Here is a 17,376-nt window from a genome sequence, read left to right as displayed (position 1 = left end):
AGCAATCGACAGACTGCTCCTTTTCCAGGAGGGCAAACCGCTGCCACCAGAAATGGTTCCACCAGGCAAAGAAGACGAGAAGGGAGCTTGGGCTGCCTTTAGGAAGCAAAACCCTTCAGAAGGACAGATGTGTTCCTTTCCCAGACATACCTCCAAAGACCTGTTAGCAGAGGGGATGGGGACCCAGCCTGCTCAAAGCTCTGAAGCACACTCTGCCCTGAGAAGGTAGAGGTGGAAGGGGGGGGTGGGCTTTATCCACTGAGGAAAGGAGAAGAGTTGCCCTCTGTGGAAAAAAAAGACAGAAGTGAATGTTTGGTTTGAAGATAACAAGCCATGAAGCATAATTTACAGGGATGTCCCCTTTCAGTTGTTCCCTGGGTAAGTGCTGGGAGTAACCGTCCTGTCCTTTCTGTTCCCAGTGTGTGGCCGGCCAGCTCGTCCTCTGCCTGGTATCATCAAGCGCATCATTGGCGGGCGAAATGCTGAGCCCGGCTTCTTCCCCTGGCAGGCCCTGATTGTGGTGGAGGACATGTCCCGCGTGCCCAATGACAAATGGTTTGGCAGTGGGGCCCTGCTCTCAGACTCCTGGGTGCTGACAGCTGCCCATGTGCTCCGCTCCCAGCGGCGAGACAAGACTGTCATCCCCGTCTCCAAGGAACACGTCACTGTCTACCTGGCCCTTCACGATGTGAGAAACAAGATGGAGGCCGTCAACCGGACGGTGGAGAAGATCATCCTCCATGAACAGTTTGACATCCAGAACTACAACCATGACATTGCTCTGGTCAAGCTGAAGGAGAAGGTAACCATGGGGAACTACGTCATGCCTGTCTGCCTGCCCCAGTTTGAGCATGAGCTGGAGGGGCCTCACCCCAACACGCTGGGGCTGGTGGCTGGCTGGGGTATCTCTAACCCCAACATCACGGTAGACGAGATCATCAGCTCAGGCATGAGGACACTGTCCGACATCCTGCAGTATGTCAAACTGCCGGTGGTGATGCACGCAGAGTGCAAGACCAGCTATGAGTCACGGTCGGGGAACTACAGCGTGACCGAGAACATGTTCTGCGCCGGCTACTATGAAGGTGGGAAAGACACTTGCTTGGGAGACAGTGGGGGAGCCTTCGTCATCCAGGACCCGGGAACCCGGAGGTGGGTGGCCCAAGGGCTGGTCTCATGGGGTGGCCCAGAGGAGTGTGGCAGCAAGCAGGTGTATGGTGTGTACACCAAAGTCTCTAACTATGTGGACTGGGTGGAGAAGAAAACAGGCTCCTCAGAGAGGTGGACATTTCTGGACCCAGAGCAGGAGAGATGAGTGACTAAGCAGCCTGCCGCCGCAGCTCCTTTTCTTGTTGTTGTTGTTTAATGTGCTCCAGACTCTGGTCTTTCGCAAGCAGTAGCCACGATGCTCAGCGCACGCCAGGGCTTTGCCAGCCCTCCACGTCATTTGTTTCACTTGGTCCCACATCCTTTCGCTTGCGCTCTTAGGAAATGCTTGCTAGGGAGCTGGAGGGAGGGAGCAAAGAGAAAGATCTCAGCTGGCATCCTCAGCTTGTGCTTCCCATCTGCAAACCTCACCCACATGCCCAGGGAACCTCCCTCCAAGCCAGGACAAAGGCACAGCAATGGAGACAGCATTTCCCTGCCACCAAAGCAGAGAATTGCCCCCAGCACCGGGGCTCTCCAGCCAGATCTCGCCATCCAATGATGCAACTGCAGGAACCACAGAGACTGCGGACAGCACAGAAAACCCAGCTGGGCAGGCCTGGACCTCACAGGTCCCTCATGCTGCGGAACACCTTTTCTGTGCAAAGAGTAAAGAGAGAGCCCTGGCAGTTTGCAATCATTTTTATTTGCAAACAAACATCCCCACCTGATAGCATCTCAGCTGATGTCCACCTGGCCCCAGGGATGTGACGATGCACCCACATTAGTCCTAAACTTCAGCCATGGTTGCCAAGATGGAACAAACCCAAATGGGCTACCCTTATCCCACCATGTGGGATGGGTGCCCCACAGAGGACACAAGGACAGGGAGCAGGTCTTGGACTCGATGTCACCCTCACTTCCAGCCACCAAAACTTCTCTGACCCTCTATCATCTCAAGCTCTCTCCAGTCCTCCCCCCAGACTAGCCCTTGGAATGGTTTCCAACCACAGCAGACCTCCCAAGGAAAGTTTTCCAACACACAAGACAGCATCACATCTGCTGTACCTAAACAATACTTATTTTCCTCAGAATCATTTCAGATAAAATGCCCTTCCTTGGGGTTTCACCTCTTCTTTAGGGACCTGGGTAGTCCTGCACAGCAGTGCATTCATTACTGCACAAACCTACTCCTGCTTTTAAGGCCATTGATTTGGCTGATGTACAGGTTGCTGATGGTGTTCAGTGTTTGTTCATGGGTCTTCTGGCCTATTGCAGATGTCCAAGTCATCCTAGACTGACCTCAACTCACCTAACACACCAGAAGTATTCACATCTCCCCAGCCTCCTCCCATGCCCCATGCAGACAAGTAAGCCCCACCAAGGAAGAAGGTCAAGTGAACTTACTTTCCTTCAGCACAGACATCATCTCCTTCACTTGCCAGCGAAGCCCTCCTATAGCTGTAAGCAACTTGCAAAAATTGCCTGCTGTCCTCTCTGTGTGCCTGTAGCCTCCTTTGGGCCTCTCCTCCTCCTCCTCCTCCTCTGGTTTTGCCATGCAAGGAAGGAGTCAACAGCAAACAAACCACTCTGCCATTTCGCTACTGTCCAAAAAGCCATTTGTAGAGCATGTAGAGGAGCAGAGGGCCTAAGGAAGGTCAAACTTGCAGACACACTAAGAACTGTACTCTTGGCTATGTCATGTAACTGCAAGGTATTTTTATACATATATATATATTTTTCTTTTTTGATACTACATTCTGTAAAATATCCAATGTCATGTAAGGATGGTTCTGTGTAATCTTCCTCCTGAGAACAAAATAAAGCTTTGATATGTACTGAATTTGTGCCCTGAGGCTTTTATTCCAAGAGGAACGTGGCCAAGGCTGGTTGTTAGTCTCTGCCACACACACCTGCACTCCCAGGGGATTCCAACACTGTCCCTCACCCCGATGGCTGCTCAGCCGTGGCCCACACAGCCTCATGGGCTGAGACAGACCCTGACCAGCTGTGAATAAAAATTACGAAAAATGGCAACAGATGAGATCTTGCCTTTCAATTATTTATAGCCTTAGCACATCACTGAAGACAGGGGCGGTGGCAGGAGAGTGCAGCAACCTCTGTGCTGAGAATAGCAATTAAATCTGGGCTCAATTGGCATGCAGGAAAAATAACAGGTATGTGACTTTTGCTTTAAAAGGGGTGAAAAATCAGCCTGTCCCTGCTAGCTGTTGGACTGAGAGAGCGTGTCTTCACAGCAGAGGCTCTGCAGCAAGATGGGAGAGGCAGGGACACAGCTCTGCTGGGCATCTCTTCTCTGCATCACAGGCTGTGAAAATCCAGTCTTTGGAGAGAGCTTAACATCATGGGCACCATTTCCTACCATGTGCCTGGATCCAGGGCTGAGAGCTGGCTTATTGATCCCTATTTTCCTGCGGCACAGAACTGAAATAACAGTGCTGGGCTCCTCCGGGCTGACAGCAAGAAGGAGGGCAGTGGGTCTGGCTCACTCATTCACGGGTCTGCTAACAAGTCCAGAGGCATCAGAGGGATGAAAGAGAGGAGAGAGAAAAAGCAAAACCAAGGCATGGTCCCCCGAGCATTAAACCATCATCTGCAGGATCTGAGCCTAGAAAGCTCCTGGGCAAGTTAAAAAATATTGCTGCTCTATAATAGATAAATACAGACTCTCTTCTGCCTCCCATCAGTAGTTCTGCCGGGAAATCCCTGACACAACCCAGCCCTCGCCTCCTGCTCACCAAGCCGAGGTGTTGCTAGTGCCAAGCCCTTGTGCCCCACAGCCGCTGCAGCTGGCTGCAGGGAGGGCTGGGAACAAGCAGCAGAGGAGAAAAGCGAGAGCAGCCACAGCAGGCTTTGCATTTTCTGGCACCTCACAACCTGCCAGAGTGGTGAGAGCTTCTCTCCAGGAAGACAGGCGCAGAGACAGCAATTTATCAGTCTGGCTGCAGTGAAAGGCCAGCAAAATGTCCCTGGGTAAGATTTGCCCTTCCCTGGCTGCGCATGAGTGTCAGGCATGAGCTGAGAGCTGGCTGCAGCAGAGCACAACCTCAGAGAGACCAGAGGGACAGCCAGGACCTGACCAGGAGCCTTAGGGAGAGAGAGCATCCTTCATCCCTCAGCCATCTTCCCTGGGATGGTCTTGCTGTCCCCATACCAGTTGGGGGTCTGGCCACTGCTTACCATCTCTAGGGGTTGAGCTGAGCTGGAAGGTCTTGCTGTGGGCTCCAAAAGTGCCAAGAACCAGGAAAAGCAGCACTTTGAGGGCAGTTTGCTAAGAAACAAGTGGAAGATGGGCACAACTGCATGTTGAGGAGGAGTATCCTGGAAGGACCCCAAAAATGAGGCCATGGTTGAGAAGCCCATGTATGTACGGGTGCTTCTGAGTAATGGGGAGGGGACGAAGGGGCTGCATGATGGAGGGTACATGCATGCACAGCACAAGGATACAGGCCAGCAGCCATAGGGAGGGGACCAGGGAAAAAAGCGGTGTATGCGTTTAAGGCCACGGGTGCAGACGGTATTGCAGGGGAGCAAGGGATGGCTCTGCCCATGTAAAAGAGCAGAGAAGCCCAACCAAGAAAATAAAGACCCCTGCAGGGATGTGGTCTCCACCAGAGCTGGCTTCCCAGGCAGAGGGAGGGAGTTCCCCCTCAGCAGCTGGGTGGCTGAGGAGGCTGCAGACAGCCAGACGTGATGACTGGGGCTGGGAAAACCTCAGCATGGGAAGAAGAGGGCTACGGGTGTTGGCAGCAAGAAATTTGGCCATGTCTTTGCTTCATGACTTAACGCCGGCAGGGAGAGGGCAGGGTGCTCCCAGCACGGGGAGAGCTGCAGGCAGGGAGGGAAGTTGGTCCAGGCTGCAGGATCAGCCTCCTCCTCCCCAGCAGAGCCACTCAGCCCTGGCTGCCCCAAGCAAGGAGACACCTCCTCCAGAAAGACAGATCCATTCAGATACAAGACTCTTTGGGTCTCAAGCACTCCCTCAGCCACCATTCGCCTGCCAAAAATGCACAGGACATCATTGGTATTCACTCCAAGGGGTCAGGTCATGCTCGCTCTCCTTCCTGGGGAAGTCCCTGATGATGGAACCGCACTGGTCCCCAGCCCTGCTGCCATGGCACCACTGTCACCCCAGCAGAGCTGGGGACCAGGAGGGGTGTGAGGCCCCTTGCTTTGCATCATGTGTGCTTCTCTAGTGCTCTGAGATTGGAAAATCGCAGTGAGACACCAGCTCACCCACCGACCAGGACGGTATCCATGCAGGATGTGGTTTGGGAGGGCCACACTACGGGCACAGGGATGGGGAGGAGGGCATCCCCCATCTGGGGAATGCTGGCCCATCCAAGTGGTGGTGGGTCACTGGTCCCAGTACTTCCCGGTGCAGTGCCAGAGATCTCACAGCTCCACCTGCTGGCTCCACGGGCCGGCCTGCAGAGGCTGCGGGAAGGGAAGGCACTGGGGAAGGGGGAGAATCGGTGGGATAAGCAGGACAGAGCACTTAAGAAACAAAATCCACATAGCCCCTGGATCACACAGCGTTTTCGTGTTATTTTGATTTTTTCAACCTAGCTGCAGGGCAGACGCTGCTGTACACAGCTCATAGGAGGCAGTGCCAGTGTCCACCAGCTCCTGGTAACTTTGCTGCAAACCTCCAGCTCTGGGTGCCCCTCAGCTGCTTTGGGTGCCCAGTCCCCTCAAGGCCAAAGGCAGGGGAGAATGGGCATGTGCGTCCCTGGAAACTGAGCCCAGGTGGTCGATACAGCCAGCCCCCAGATTCCCTCTGAGCTGTACACACATACCTAGAAAAGGTTTTGGAGAAACTCAATAGCACAAATGCATCCTTGGGCTGAGAAGAAAGGGCTTGTTTTATTCTTGCAAGTACACTCATACTTTGCATGGGGAAGCTGAGGGTCATCCTCATGAAGAATATGTCCTGTAAGAAACCATCAGACCCACCAGGCTCCCCAAGGCTGTGGGATGAGGTACCTGGCTGAGGTACCCCGATGTATCCCCATGCCCCAGGAGCCAGGGAAGCCCTGCCATGCCATGAGCAAGGGCTGATCTTGAGTACCCAATTTTCCAGTCACTCCATCAGCTCCCCTAGCCATCACCCCAGTTCCTCTTTGTGATCCCCAGCTCCCATTACTTAAAGGTGAAATAAAGCAGGATGAAGAAGAGCACTGCCAAAACACAGAGCAAAGAGCTGCCGATGCAGCAGCAGCAATGTTTCCAGGGGAAACTGTTATTAAAGGGAGAGGGATGGTGGCTTGGAGAGGGACGGTGGCTTGGGGTTGCATCGGGTCTCGTGCCCTGGCATTTTGGGGTGCGATGTGTCTTGGCCTTGCTTGCACCCATCAGAGGCTCCCGGGCATCTGACGCTGGAGCTGGCCATGACTTGCTGCAAACGCCAAGCTGGCAGCCCTCACAGTGGGTGCTGTCGTGTGGCCCCGCCACCGCTACATCCACCATGACTTCCAGGAGGTCAGAGGGCTGGATGGGAACGTGGTAGAAGTACTCGAGGATCTTTAGCACCAGGTTGTGCAGAAGCATTTCCACAGGCTCCAGGCTGAATTCGGGCTCGTGCAGCCGGGGGTTGGGACACCGCCTGCATGCCTGGCGAAAGATCCACATCAACACCATGCCCCAGCCCTGGCACCGGCACATGTGGAACAGGATGTGCACTTTGGCTGAAGACCACTCATGAAAGCACTGGGAGCACTGAAACCTGCCAGGGCACAGAAGAGATCAGCTCATCCTAGGCTCCCTGTTCTGAGCCAGTGTCTTCCCACACAGTCAGTAAGGACCAGGGCAGCCAAGGCTGATGGATTAACTTCACTCATGCAAGCTTTACACCAAACTGTCCTCCCATTAGCAGCATGATGCCAGTCTGGGGAATTCAACACAGATGGGAGCTCAGGGATGGTACCAGCATTAAAGATTTTAGGAGACAGGCTGCCTGTTGAGACCACCCTGGTCCCCTTTCCCAGTGCATCCCAGACCCACTGCTAGGAGCAAGGGTCCTTGTGATGGGAAGCATCAGGCCCGAGGTCTATCTGGGGCTCTAGCCCCTCACCCATGCTGGCTTATCACAGCTCAGCGGAAAGCCAACATCAAGCCCCAAGCCGGGGAAGTCAAAAAAAGAAGAAAAATAAAAGGAAGGTGTGGGTGGAGGCTGCAGGGCAGGTGAGGAGAAGTCTTGAGAAGTTGAAAGGTGTGTAACCCATCACTCTTCATCTTGCACAATTGGGGGGTGGGGGTGGGGGGGGTGGGAGGGGGTGGGCCAGGGGCGAGGGGCGGCTGACAGCCAAGGTGTCCATTTGCCGCCACCCAGGCAGGGTGTCTGGTCAATGCTCAGGGTCCTGCCCACAGTGGAAATTGTAGGGAGGGGGCCTCTCACCAGCAATGCCAAGCCACAGCCTCTCTCTGCCCCAGGATCCCTCAGCCTGGTGCAGATGCAGGCACTGCTAAGGCATTGCCCCTTGTCCCAGCAGACAGCAGCTCTCCTCTCATCCTCTGGCTGCAAACCCAGAGGATTTGGCTCTAGTGCAATATAACTGCCCCTGCTTGCTGGAGGAGCAGTTTGCACCTTGACACCAACATGGAGAAATTCTGGCCAAATACCAGCTGCCCTTTGGAGCTGCAGCACTTCCCTCCCCTCCAATTATCATGGGGTTTTTCTAGTTTGGCAATAACCCACCAAGCTTGGAACAAAATGGGAAAACCCCTCCCAGCCTCACCCACCTCCAAACCGCCCCTTTCATGTCAAAAGCTATTTCCTACAAGCAAACTTTGAGAAAGGGAAAGGTCCACGTGGCAGCCCACTGTCCCCTGTCCTGTTCCTGACAGGGACTGAGCCAGCAGTCCCCTACCTCCCAGGAGCACGGCGCTGCACAAACTCCTTCCAGCCAGGCTTGAGGGCATGCACCTGCAGGGTATCATCCTCTTGAAGAGTCCATGGCTCTTTTAAGTGAAAATCTGCAATCTTTGCTGCAAAAATGTCCTGCCAGGTCTTCATGGTTCCACCTGGAGCTGGGGAAGAGGCAGTGACCAAGCTTGCAGGTCAGGCTTGCAGCTTCTGAGTGCTAATACATGTGTGCAATTGGCTTTTCTCTGAACTTTTCCTCTTTGCACAACGCCTTCGTGCTTGGAAAGGGGAACCTTTGTTCCTGCATGAACAGCACCGCCCCATTCCGATCCCTGTGGCAACAGGTTCTGCTGGCGCTGCACCAGGTCCTGGCCAGGTGAAATGTCCCGCAAAGCAAGGACTAAGTGGGTTTCCCCAAGCTCCATGCATGAGCCCCCAAGCCTGCTGAAGCTATGCTCTCATGATGCTGCTCTGTCCATAGGCTAAGAGGTTGGAAACAAACGCCCTTGCCTGGCTTCCAGTGCCCGTCACTGCCACGGCAGTGGGGGCGAAGTGGCAGAGGTTATGCTGAGTGTAAGAGTAACGGAAGCAAAACCCCACCAAAAACACAGGACTCAGCAGCTGATAAAGCCCCAGGTAGCCTTATCTCTCTCAATTGCTGCCACCAAGCACGGGCTGTTTTTAACTACTTTCAGCCAACTCAAGCAAAAAAAGGCCTGACATGAAACCGCAAGGTGGAAAGTCAGGGAGGACAGCACCGCATGTAAAACTGAAAGAGACGATGTGTGCTCTGAGCTGAGAGCACCCAGGAAAGATATAAACAGGGGGGCCAGCGCTGCCTGCAGCCCTCTTTCCCCCAGCTCAGCCCTCTCCGGCTGTGCAGGTCCCCCAGTACCCTCCATGGAGAGTGATGCAGGGCAGGAAGCAGGTTAGATAAGATGCCAAATGATAACTGGTCTTGAGTTGAAGGAAGATCTGCAGCTTGGTAAGGCAAGCTCAGCTTGCCATGGAAATTGAGAGCAGCCCTGCAGAGAAGGACTCGGGGGCACTGATGGATGAAGAGCTGGACATGAGCAGCAATATGCATTCCCAGCCCAGAAGGCCAGCTGTATCCTGGGCTGCATCAAAAGAAGCGTGCTCGAGGGAGGTGATTCTCCCCCTCTGCTCTGCTCTGGTGAGACCCCACCTACAGTACTATGTTCATTCTGGAGCCCTCAGTGCAGGAAAGACATGGACCTGTTGGAGTGGGTGCAGAGGAGGGCCACAAAAATGGTCAGAGGGATGGAACACCTATGAGGAAAGGCTGCGAGAGCTGGGGTTGTTCAGCCTGGAGAAAAGAAGGCTCTGGGGAGACCTTATAGCAGCCTTTCAGTTCTTAAAGGGGACTTACAAGAAAGATGGGGACAAACTTTTCAGCAGGGTCTGTAGTGATAGGACAAGGGGTAATGGTTTTAAACTAAAAGAGATTTAGATTAAGATATAAGGAAGAAACTTTTTATTATGAGGGTGGTGAAACACTGGAACAGGTTGCCCAGAGAGGTGGTAGGTGCCCCACCTCTGGAAACATTCAAGGTCAGGTTGGATGGGGCTCTGAGCAACTTGATCTAGTTGAAGATGGCCCTGATCATGGCAAGGGGGCTGGACTAGATGACCTTTAAAAGTCCCTTTCAACCCAAACTATTCCATGATTCTATGATTTTATAAAACCATCTCATCCAGCATGAAGCTTTCAGAGGAGATCATCCCATTCACAGAGAAGGCACAAAACTCCCCAAAATGCCTAGCCTTGGAGAAAATGTGCCAGGTGGGTGCTGGGGGTGAAACCACCACAAAAAGTTATGGCAGGTCCTCATGTTGAGTACCCAGAGCAGCACTTTGGTTCCCAGAAGCAGGGAGGGCTTAATGCAAAGATATACTAAAGCCTGCAGTAGGGCAGACCTCTGTTTAAAAAAAGAGCAGAAGTGTCTAGGAATCAGGCTTAAAATACTTCACATTGGCTTCAAATGAAGTATGACCCATGGCAGCTCTCCTGGCACGGTGGCTGCCAGCAGCAGGTGACAGTGGTTGTGTGATCTTGAGAGGCACCAGCATATCAGGCTCATTCTTTAGATCCCAAAAGGGATGCAAGTGACGTAGATAAGTCCCAGTAACCACAGGTTGGCAGGGAGCCTCTGATTTTGGCTGCTGGAAGGGAAAATCCAACACTTTCACAACATGTGCTGCCCCACAAGGGTGGATGGAGGTGACAAGGTCCCAGGGCAGTGTCTGTGTTCAGCTTTGAGGTTCTTCCCAGCTTTGAGGTCATTCCACTCCTAATTATGCCTTGATGCTATGATCTGTAGCAGGGCTAGAAGGAAGGAAAGGAGGTTTCCTGGAAGCAGAGAGCCAAGCCAAGGTCTTCAGGATCCTTATGGAGAGCTAGCAAAGCCCTAATCTGTGCATAGGACATGAGTCACCCCCTTCCCAAGAGCCCTGCCACGGGGTCATGGGGTCCCACTTGGGCTGGGGCAGCAACCTACGAGCAGGATGGTGAAGGAGACATCATCCCACCAATGTTTCTGATGCTTACAGGTGGGGATCAGGGGGCATCCCTGGCTCAGTTCTGGTGCATGAGGAGGAAGAGAGGGAGCAGCAGATCTCCCTGGACCCCTCTCACCCCTTTCCCAGAGCATGGGGCCCCCAGCACTACAGAAGACCCTTTCGTGCATCCTGACACAGAGGGATCGCCAGGACTACAGATTTCCCAGTGCAGAAAGTGGGAGCTAAGCAGGAGCAGGGCTGGCCTCACAGCCAGCACCATGCAGTGCCTGGCAGCACTGTGACCCAGCAAGGCATGGGGAGCCATCAACAAACAGCAGGGTGACTGAGATGGGGCCATCCACCCTGCAACATCTTCCTGTCCCCTTGGAACCCTCTGTGTTAGGGGCTGAGATTTACCCTTGGGGGGTTAAATGCAGGGAAAACCTAAAAGTTTTGGCATCTCCCCTTTCCTTTAAGGGCAGCCATGCCATGTTAAACACTTCAAGCTATTCTGAGGAGGAGGAGCCCCCCAGGGTGGCATCCCTTTCTGCTGGAACTCTCATATTCACCCAAAAAAACCAATCACTTCCTCTGAGGGATCTGTGGTTTCAGCCCAGCAGTTCCTCCCCAAGGCTGCTGACATGGGGCAGAGGGATGCTCCCCACGCTGCCTGCCCCAGGGGGGAAAACGGTGCCCCTCAGGCACACTGCTGGGGGAGGGGGGTCTGGCAGCACCCCCGGCATGGGGACAGGGCCCTGCCTCCAAAACCCATCTGTGATGGAAACCAGTCCCCCATGACATCATGGCAACACCACTCAAATCACAACTCGCTGTGTGCCGAGCCCTCACAGTCATCTCTGAGACAGAGCCCGGCGCTGGTCCCTCTATTAAAGCCTTTGACTTGCTTTTACTAAAGGGACTTTCCCAGATCCACCCACAGAGCTGAAACTTCTTTGACGTCCTGTTCCACTTCACTCACACCTCCTGGCACTGCCCAAGCACCTTGCACCAACCTGGAAACAGAAGCTGCTCCCACAGGTCCCCCCACAGCCTGGCCTCAGCAGGGTCTGGGAATGAGCCCTGTCTTGGCCCCAGCACAGCCCCACTGGGCTGGCCAGCCCCTGCCAGGGACAGCCCCTGCCAGTCCTCTCCATCCCAGCATGCTGGTCATGGCTCCTCTGCAGGATGTGTAAAGGAGGCAAACACAAGGTTTAGGCTGGGGGGTAATTTCCCTGCCACTTTCACAGTCTGGAAGTATTTTTTAATTCAGCTCCCACCTCCGGGTGAGCCGCCCAGGCAAGAGGAGGAAGGTTTCCTGAAGTTCTCTCTCCTCCTCTCCATCTCTCACTGTGTGTCAGCCTCCCCGCCCCCACCCCCCACCCTCACTCCGCACAAGGACAAAGTGCCCACACTACCCATGAGGACCCTGCTTGTCCCACTTGTGCCCCACCTCTGCTGGGACAGCCATCCCTTTTCTTTGGGATCACCCCATACCCAGGTGGCTCCATCCTGCCAGCAGTCCCCAGGAGGGGCAGAAAGGGACATTCAACCCCAGTCCCCAGGCAGGACCACAGAGCAGTGGGGACGCTGTGTCTGTGGGCATGCTTGACAGATGTGGGCTTGCAAGACAGATGGACTGCCATGTGAGCAACAGGACATAACCCTAAACACTTCTGTGCTTCACTGCTCGCTTCATACCAGGGCTTTTTTCCCACTGTGAAGATCTCCCTCATCTTTTCCTGCACTAAACACACCCAATTCTTTTCCATCAGTCATTCTATCAGGGCATTTTTGCTCCTTTCTCCAGGTGAATTTGATTTCTAACCCTCCTCCCAGACAGTCCCTCCACCTTCCCTCAATAGCATATTGCCTTCATTTGAGCCATGCTTCCCCAGAAAACCCATTTGATGTGTCTGTCATCACCAGCTATTGATAACGGCTCATGGGATATAGCTTCTTGGGTAGCCATCCACCCACAGTGACAGAATTTCCCATTTCCCTAATTTGCTTATGAGAATGTCATGTGAGGCAGCACAAAGATAGCATCGCTCCCACTTTCCCTGCGGTACCCAGCCTGTCACTCTAATGAAGAGAAAATGAGGTTGGTTTGACACAACATGTTCCTGCTAAATCTGTGTTCTCAGCCCCAGTGCTGCCCTCTCGGTGTTTACTGCTTAGTAGCCTTACTAATTTGTTCCAGCGGTTTTCTGGGTACAGAGGCAGGCTGACTCAGCTAGAGTTTCCTGGATACTCTTTTTCCCCCCTTCCTTGAAGCAGATGGTGAATTTGGCATCCATATCCTCTTGGGACAGAGCTCCACACCAGTTCTCTGCATCCCTGTCTCCCTCCAGCCTTGACGCTGTTGATGGTGAGTGGTTGTCACCCCATCTCAGTGAAAGCCACCTCCTCTAGGGACAAGCAATGGAACATTCCCTTCCAGGCTGGACTGTCTTCATAGTTGAGCCCTTGGAGTAGAAAGGTTCACCTTTCCCAGGGCAGAGTTGAGGCAGGGGGGATCAGGTCCTCTGGAAACAGGGATATGCCCAAGCTGCACTGTAGAGACGGGACATTGCCCCATTGCCCTGGACTTCTGGGACGGAGAGGGATGCTGAGCAGTAGGGAGAGATTTAAGGGAGAAGGTGAATGTGAAGATGTGGGCAGGTACCACCCCACACGGGTTTGGGCTCCCTGTTGTCTGGTGGGCCTCGTGATGGTCCCTCCAGGCATAAGGAGACAGCTCAGCCCCCTTCGACAAGGCTCTGCCCTGGTGCTATGGGTGGTGTGTTCGGTCTTGGGGGCAGTGGAGCAGGCAGGTCCAGGGCTCCTGCCTGGCCCTCTGAGCCCCCAAATGCCAGGTTCTGGCCTGCTGGCACCCTCCTCGAGCAGCACATCCCACTAAAGAGAGGAAGAGCAAGAAGGAGAAACCCTGGAGCCAACTCAAAGCAAAACTAGAGAAAGCAAAATGAGGGCAGTAGGCGGAAACGCAGACATTCTGCAAGCCTACAGCAGGCTTGGTGAGCAGCAGGGCAAGGAGGTGGGACAGGACGGAGGAGATGCTGTGGGCCTGGACCCCTCAGGACACACCAGAGCTGTGCAAGCCAGCCATGGCTGGTGTCCAGGCAAACTGCCTAGCAGCCCATCCCTCCCACCAACCATGGACCCACCAGCTCACCCCAGCCTGTCTCTTCCAGGATCAGCAGCCACTTTCCCAGTAAGTCAAGGCCATAGGAATGCTCCCACACCGTAGTGCCCAACAGACCAGTACCATTCATAGATCACCCCATTAACCCATGGGCCAAATAACCCACAACTGCCACTGCAGCACCTCCAGCCCAACCTCCCCCCAATCCAGACACAGCTCTGAGACCTCCCAGTGACCAGGACAGTGCTCGCTTGTAAGTGACCTTAATGCCACACATCCTGACCATCCCTTCTCCCCCCTGGCATCTGCGCGTCCTGTTTTGCAGGAATGGTGCTTTGCTGCTCCATGGCATGGCTCTCCTCAAAGATGATCCTGCAAGCAGCAGGAGACTTCCTCTCCATCTTCATCTCCCTGTCCAGTTTTCTTGAGACCCAGTTTCTTGTCTCAGTTTCTTTAAGGGATGCTTGCTCACATGTTCCAAATCACCTTTATTCAAGGCTGGGGCATATAAAGAGCCAGGCTGACTTTCAAGCATCTGTAAGGGGATTTTGCTTGTTTGGGTATAGCTCAAGCATGCTGAAGTCACGCATCCAGCTTCCTGCAGATGCAGACAGGGACTGGTCCCAGCTCTCTGAGGTCTCCCAGCAGGATCTGGCCACTCCTTATCAGCAAGACCCCAGTGTAGGGCTGGGGCTGAGCTCTGTTTTCCAGACGTCTCGGCTGGCGTGAGGTCCCAGGGAGCTGACAAGGCATTTTGACACTGACAGTGGTGGCAGCAGCTCTTCAGGGGAGCACTGGGTGTCCGCCGTCGGAAGCGGTTGCTCTAACTGCCAGACCAGAGTGCACAGGAAATGCAGCAGTTTCGATGCCTGCAGCCACCCCCTCTGCTGCAGCTGGGTCCTGGCATAGCAGGAGCTGCAGTACACAGATGGGGTGGCTGGGGATGGGGGGCTGTATGTCTGCAGGGATGCGCTTGTATTTGGCACCCAGTAGCTGTGTGAATCTGGGGGTGTGCTCACTGGGGACTCGTGTGCACATTTGTGCGTTCATGCACATGCGTGTGCGTGGCCAGGCTGGTGATGCTTGCTCTGGGACGATACAAGGAAAAAACTTGGACCTCCCCCTAGTTTGGCTGCTGGGCACTGCACTTCTGAGCACAAAACATGGGGGAAGGAGCTGTCGGGAGCATCCTCCATCACTTGCAACACGATGCTGGTAGGAATTAGTTGGGCAGACCCAAACCTACACCCTGTCGTCTCTGGCCTTTCAGGAGTCATTTCCAGGCACATCCTGAAGGCCTAGAAGAGTCAGGTCCACAAGCTATTTAATTTTATAGGACCTTATTCTCCCACTGGACTACTTACATGCACTGCTGTAAGCCTCACCTTTCCCAAAATGGGATGCTGATGACCCAGCTGGAGCCCTTTTCTTTTTCTGGCGGTGGCCAGTGGTTCTGAGGCATGAGGGTTAGCCTCAGCAGCTGTGATGCCTCAGAAAGCAGGATCAAAAACCAGGTAGGGTCTGTCTAACCACTCTGCAGTAAACCTGTTCTCCACAGCCTAAACCAGAGACCACCGAAACCCTGCCACCCACACCCCTTCAGTACCAACAAAGTAGCTGTGGCAGAAAAGGGTGTACCCCAAAACCATACCAGAGCCATCGCAGCCAAGCCTCTTCTTGGTGCAAGCAGGGAAAGCCAAAGGGCTTGAGGGTGTTAGCTCAGCACCCACCCCCTCCCACCCCCAGAAAACCTGACGCAAACCTTAGCATCATAGGTGGAAATGAGTTTGCTGATGTCTCTGCTTTATTCGGAGCAGAGAAAAGGGTCATAAACCTGCCAGCTGGTATGGGTGCAGTGGTGAGCAAAATCAGGAGGGGTGTGATATGGAGAGAGGGGCAGGGGAAGGAGGGATGTGGGATGGTGGAGCTGGGAAAGCCAAAACTGGGGACTTCTCAGGATGGGAGGTAAAACAGCTTCCTCCAAAATCTGTGCAGTGACTCCCAGAAAACTGAGTTACTATCACCAGACTGGAGGGAAAGTAAGAACCACGGGTGGCTGCTCTCCTGGCTTGAATGGAAAGACAGATCAGCTCTTTCACATGAACACACTCAGGTCCCCACCCCCAAGCAGAATGCTGGGGTGGGGTGCTGACACCTATCTCAGGGCACTGCTTGGTTTGGGAATGCTCAGCTGGGGGCTTGAAACCTGCACTCCACCCAGAGCTCACCCCAGCCCTGTTTCTGCTCTGGTCAGCACTGCCAGTGCCATGCCCAGCACAGGAGTTGGGCCACTCAGGTCTCTGCCAGTGCTGGGCACCCTGCCCTCCAAACAGGGATGGGAGATGGTGCCTGGCAGCCTGGAGCATCCCCACCACTCACCCCATGCATCCCCGGGCCCTAACCTTGCTCCCTGCACAGGGCAGGACTGCAGCCAGGCTGCTGGGGGGCCAGCAGGGCACAGTCACTGCCACGGGCTGGATGTTCTCCCACCTCAAATGGCAACAGGAGATGCTTTCGCTACACCCCTGACCCACCAGATGGCTTGGGAGCCTCCAGATGGCTGCAGACCACCATCCTTCAAAAGGGGAAAGCATCCAGCTCCGACTGCTTCTGGAGGAGCCATGGCTGCAGCCAGGGTGTGCAGGAAGGGCTGAAGACCTGGCACCTCCGCTGCCCGAGAGGCAGGGTGGAAAACTCGAAGCAGGGCCCACCCTCTCGCCGGCATCGCATCTGACAGGAAAGCCAAAAGCAAAACTGCTGACTGAGCTCCTGCTTCTTGCCCACTGTGGCTGACTCCTGCCTTGGCTTTCCGGGCGAGCCAAGCCCAGCCAGCCACAGGTGGTCTCTGCTGGAGCCACCAGGGCAAGGAGCAGGGCTGCTGCTTGCAAAAAGCCCCAATGGGCTGAGCTGTGCATTGGCACCAGTGAATGTTGTGGGAGACAGGGCACTGCCCATGGTGACTACCAGGAGCCTTCAGCAGCACTGGTAACAGCAGGGTCACCACAGCCACTGTCCTGCCCTGAGGAAGGGTGAAAGCCATACCAGATGGATGTTCATCCCACCTGGACTCCTCTGCAGGTTTCTTAAGGACCTTTCACCCCCCCACAGGGGACAAACTGTGGGGTGTGGCATGCCTCACCCCTTCCCCCAGCACCTGGGCTGGCTCCCACAAGGCTGCACTAGTTTTACTGGGGGTAAGGGAAAAAGAAACCTGCTGACAGCGGCACTGAAGCATGAGATGCTAGTGACTCTCCTCCAATTCCACTGGGTTTCATGGTTTCCCAGCAGGTCTCAGATGCCTCCAAAGCCACTCCTTCCCAGGGCTTCTCCCCTCTGATGCCATTGTCGCTTTCCATTCTGGTTTCTGGCAGGTAGCACAGCCCCAGCACCACTTTCAAGAGAGAGCATGGAAGTTTGGAGCCAGAAAGCTTCATAGAGCACTGTACAGTTGTTTGGCACAGCTCATGTCAGCCAGGCTCCTGGCACAGCAGGGATGTTCATCCCCAGTGGGTTGGGCAACCACCCCGAGATAAACCTGATAAGGGGAGACTTGGTTTGCTGCTGCACCGGGGTGACCAGCTCAGACAGGGGCGAGAAGAAGAAGATCAGTGGCTTCTCTATTAACAGCAGCTTCACAGCAGAATGGCTTGTGTATCACACAGAGGCCCAGGAACCACAACAG

General features: G+C 54.4%; 1 protein-coding gene across 1 annotated transcript in view; it reads left to right on the top strand.

Annotated features, from left to right (window-relative positions):
• Positions 1-17,374, top strand: part of LOC308072449 (mannan-binding lectin serine protease 1-like) — a 44,409-nt gene extending 27,035 nt beyond the window's left edge. Inside the window, 1 exon segment of the mRNA XM_080409343.1 lies at positions 420-17,374. Within this exon segment, the coding sequence (XP_080265469.1) occupies positions 420-1,315 (896 nt within the window). The 3' untranslated portion in view covers positions 1,316-17,374.
• Positions 17,375-17,376: the final 2 nt, after the last annotated feature.

This window comes from Falco punctatus, assembly GCF_963210335.1.
Source record: "Falco punctatus genome assembly, chromosome: 13".
Lineage (NCBI taxonomy): Eukaryota > Metazoa > Chordata > Aves > Falconiformes > Falconidae > Falco > Falco punctatus.
Note: the sequence above shows the minus strand (reverse complement) of the source record. Positions and strands in the feature narration are given on the sequence as shown.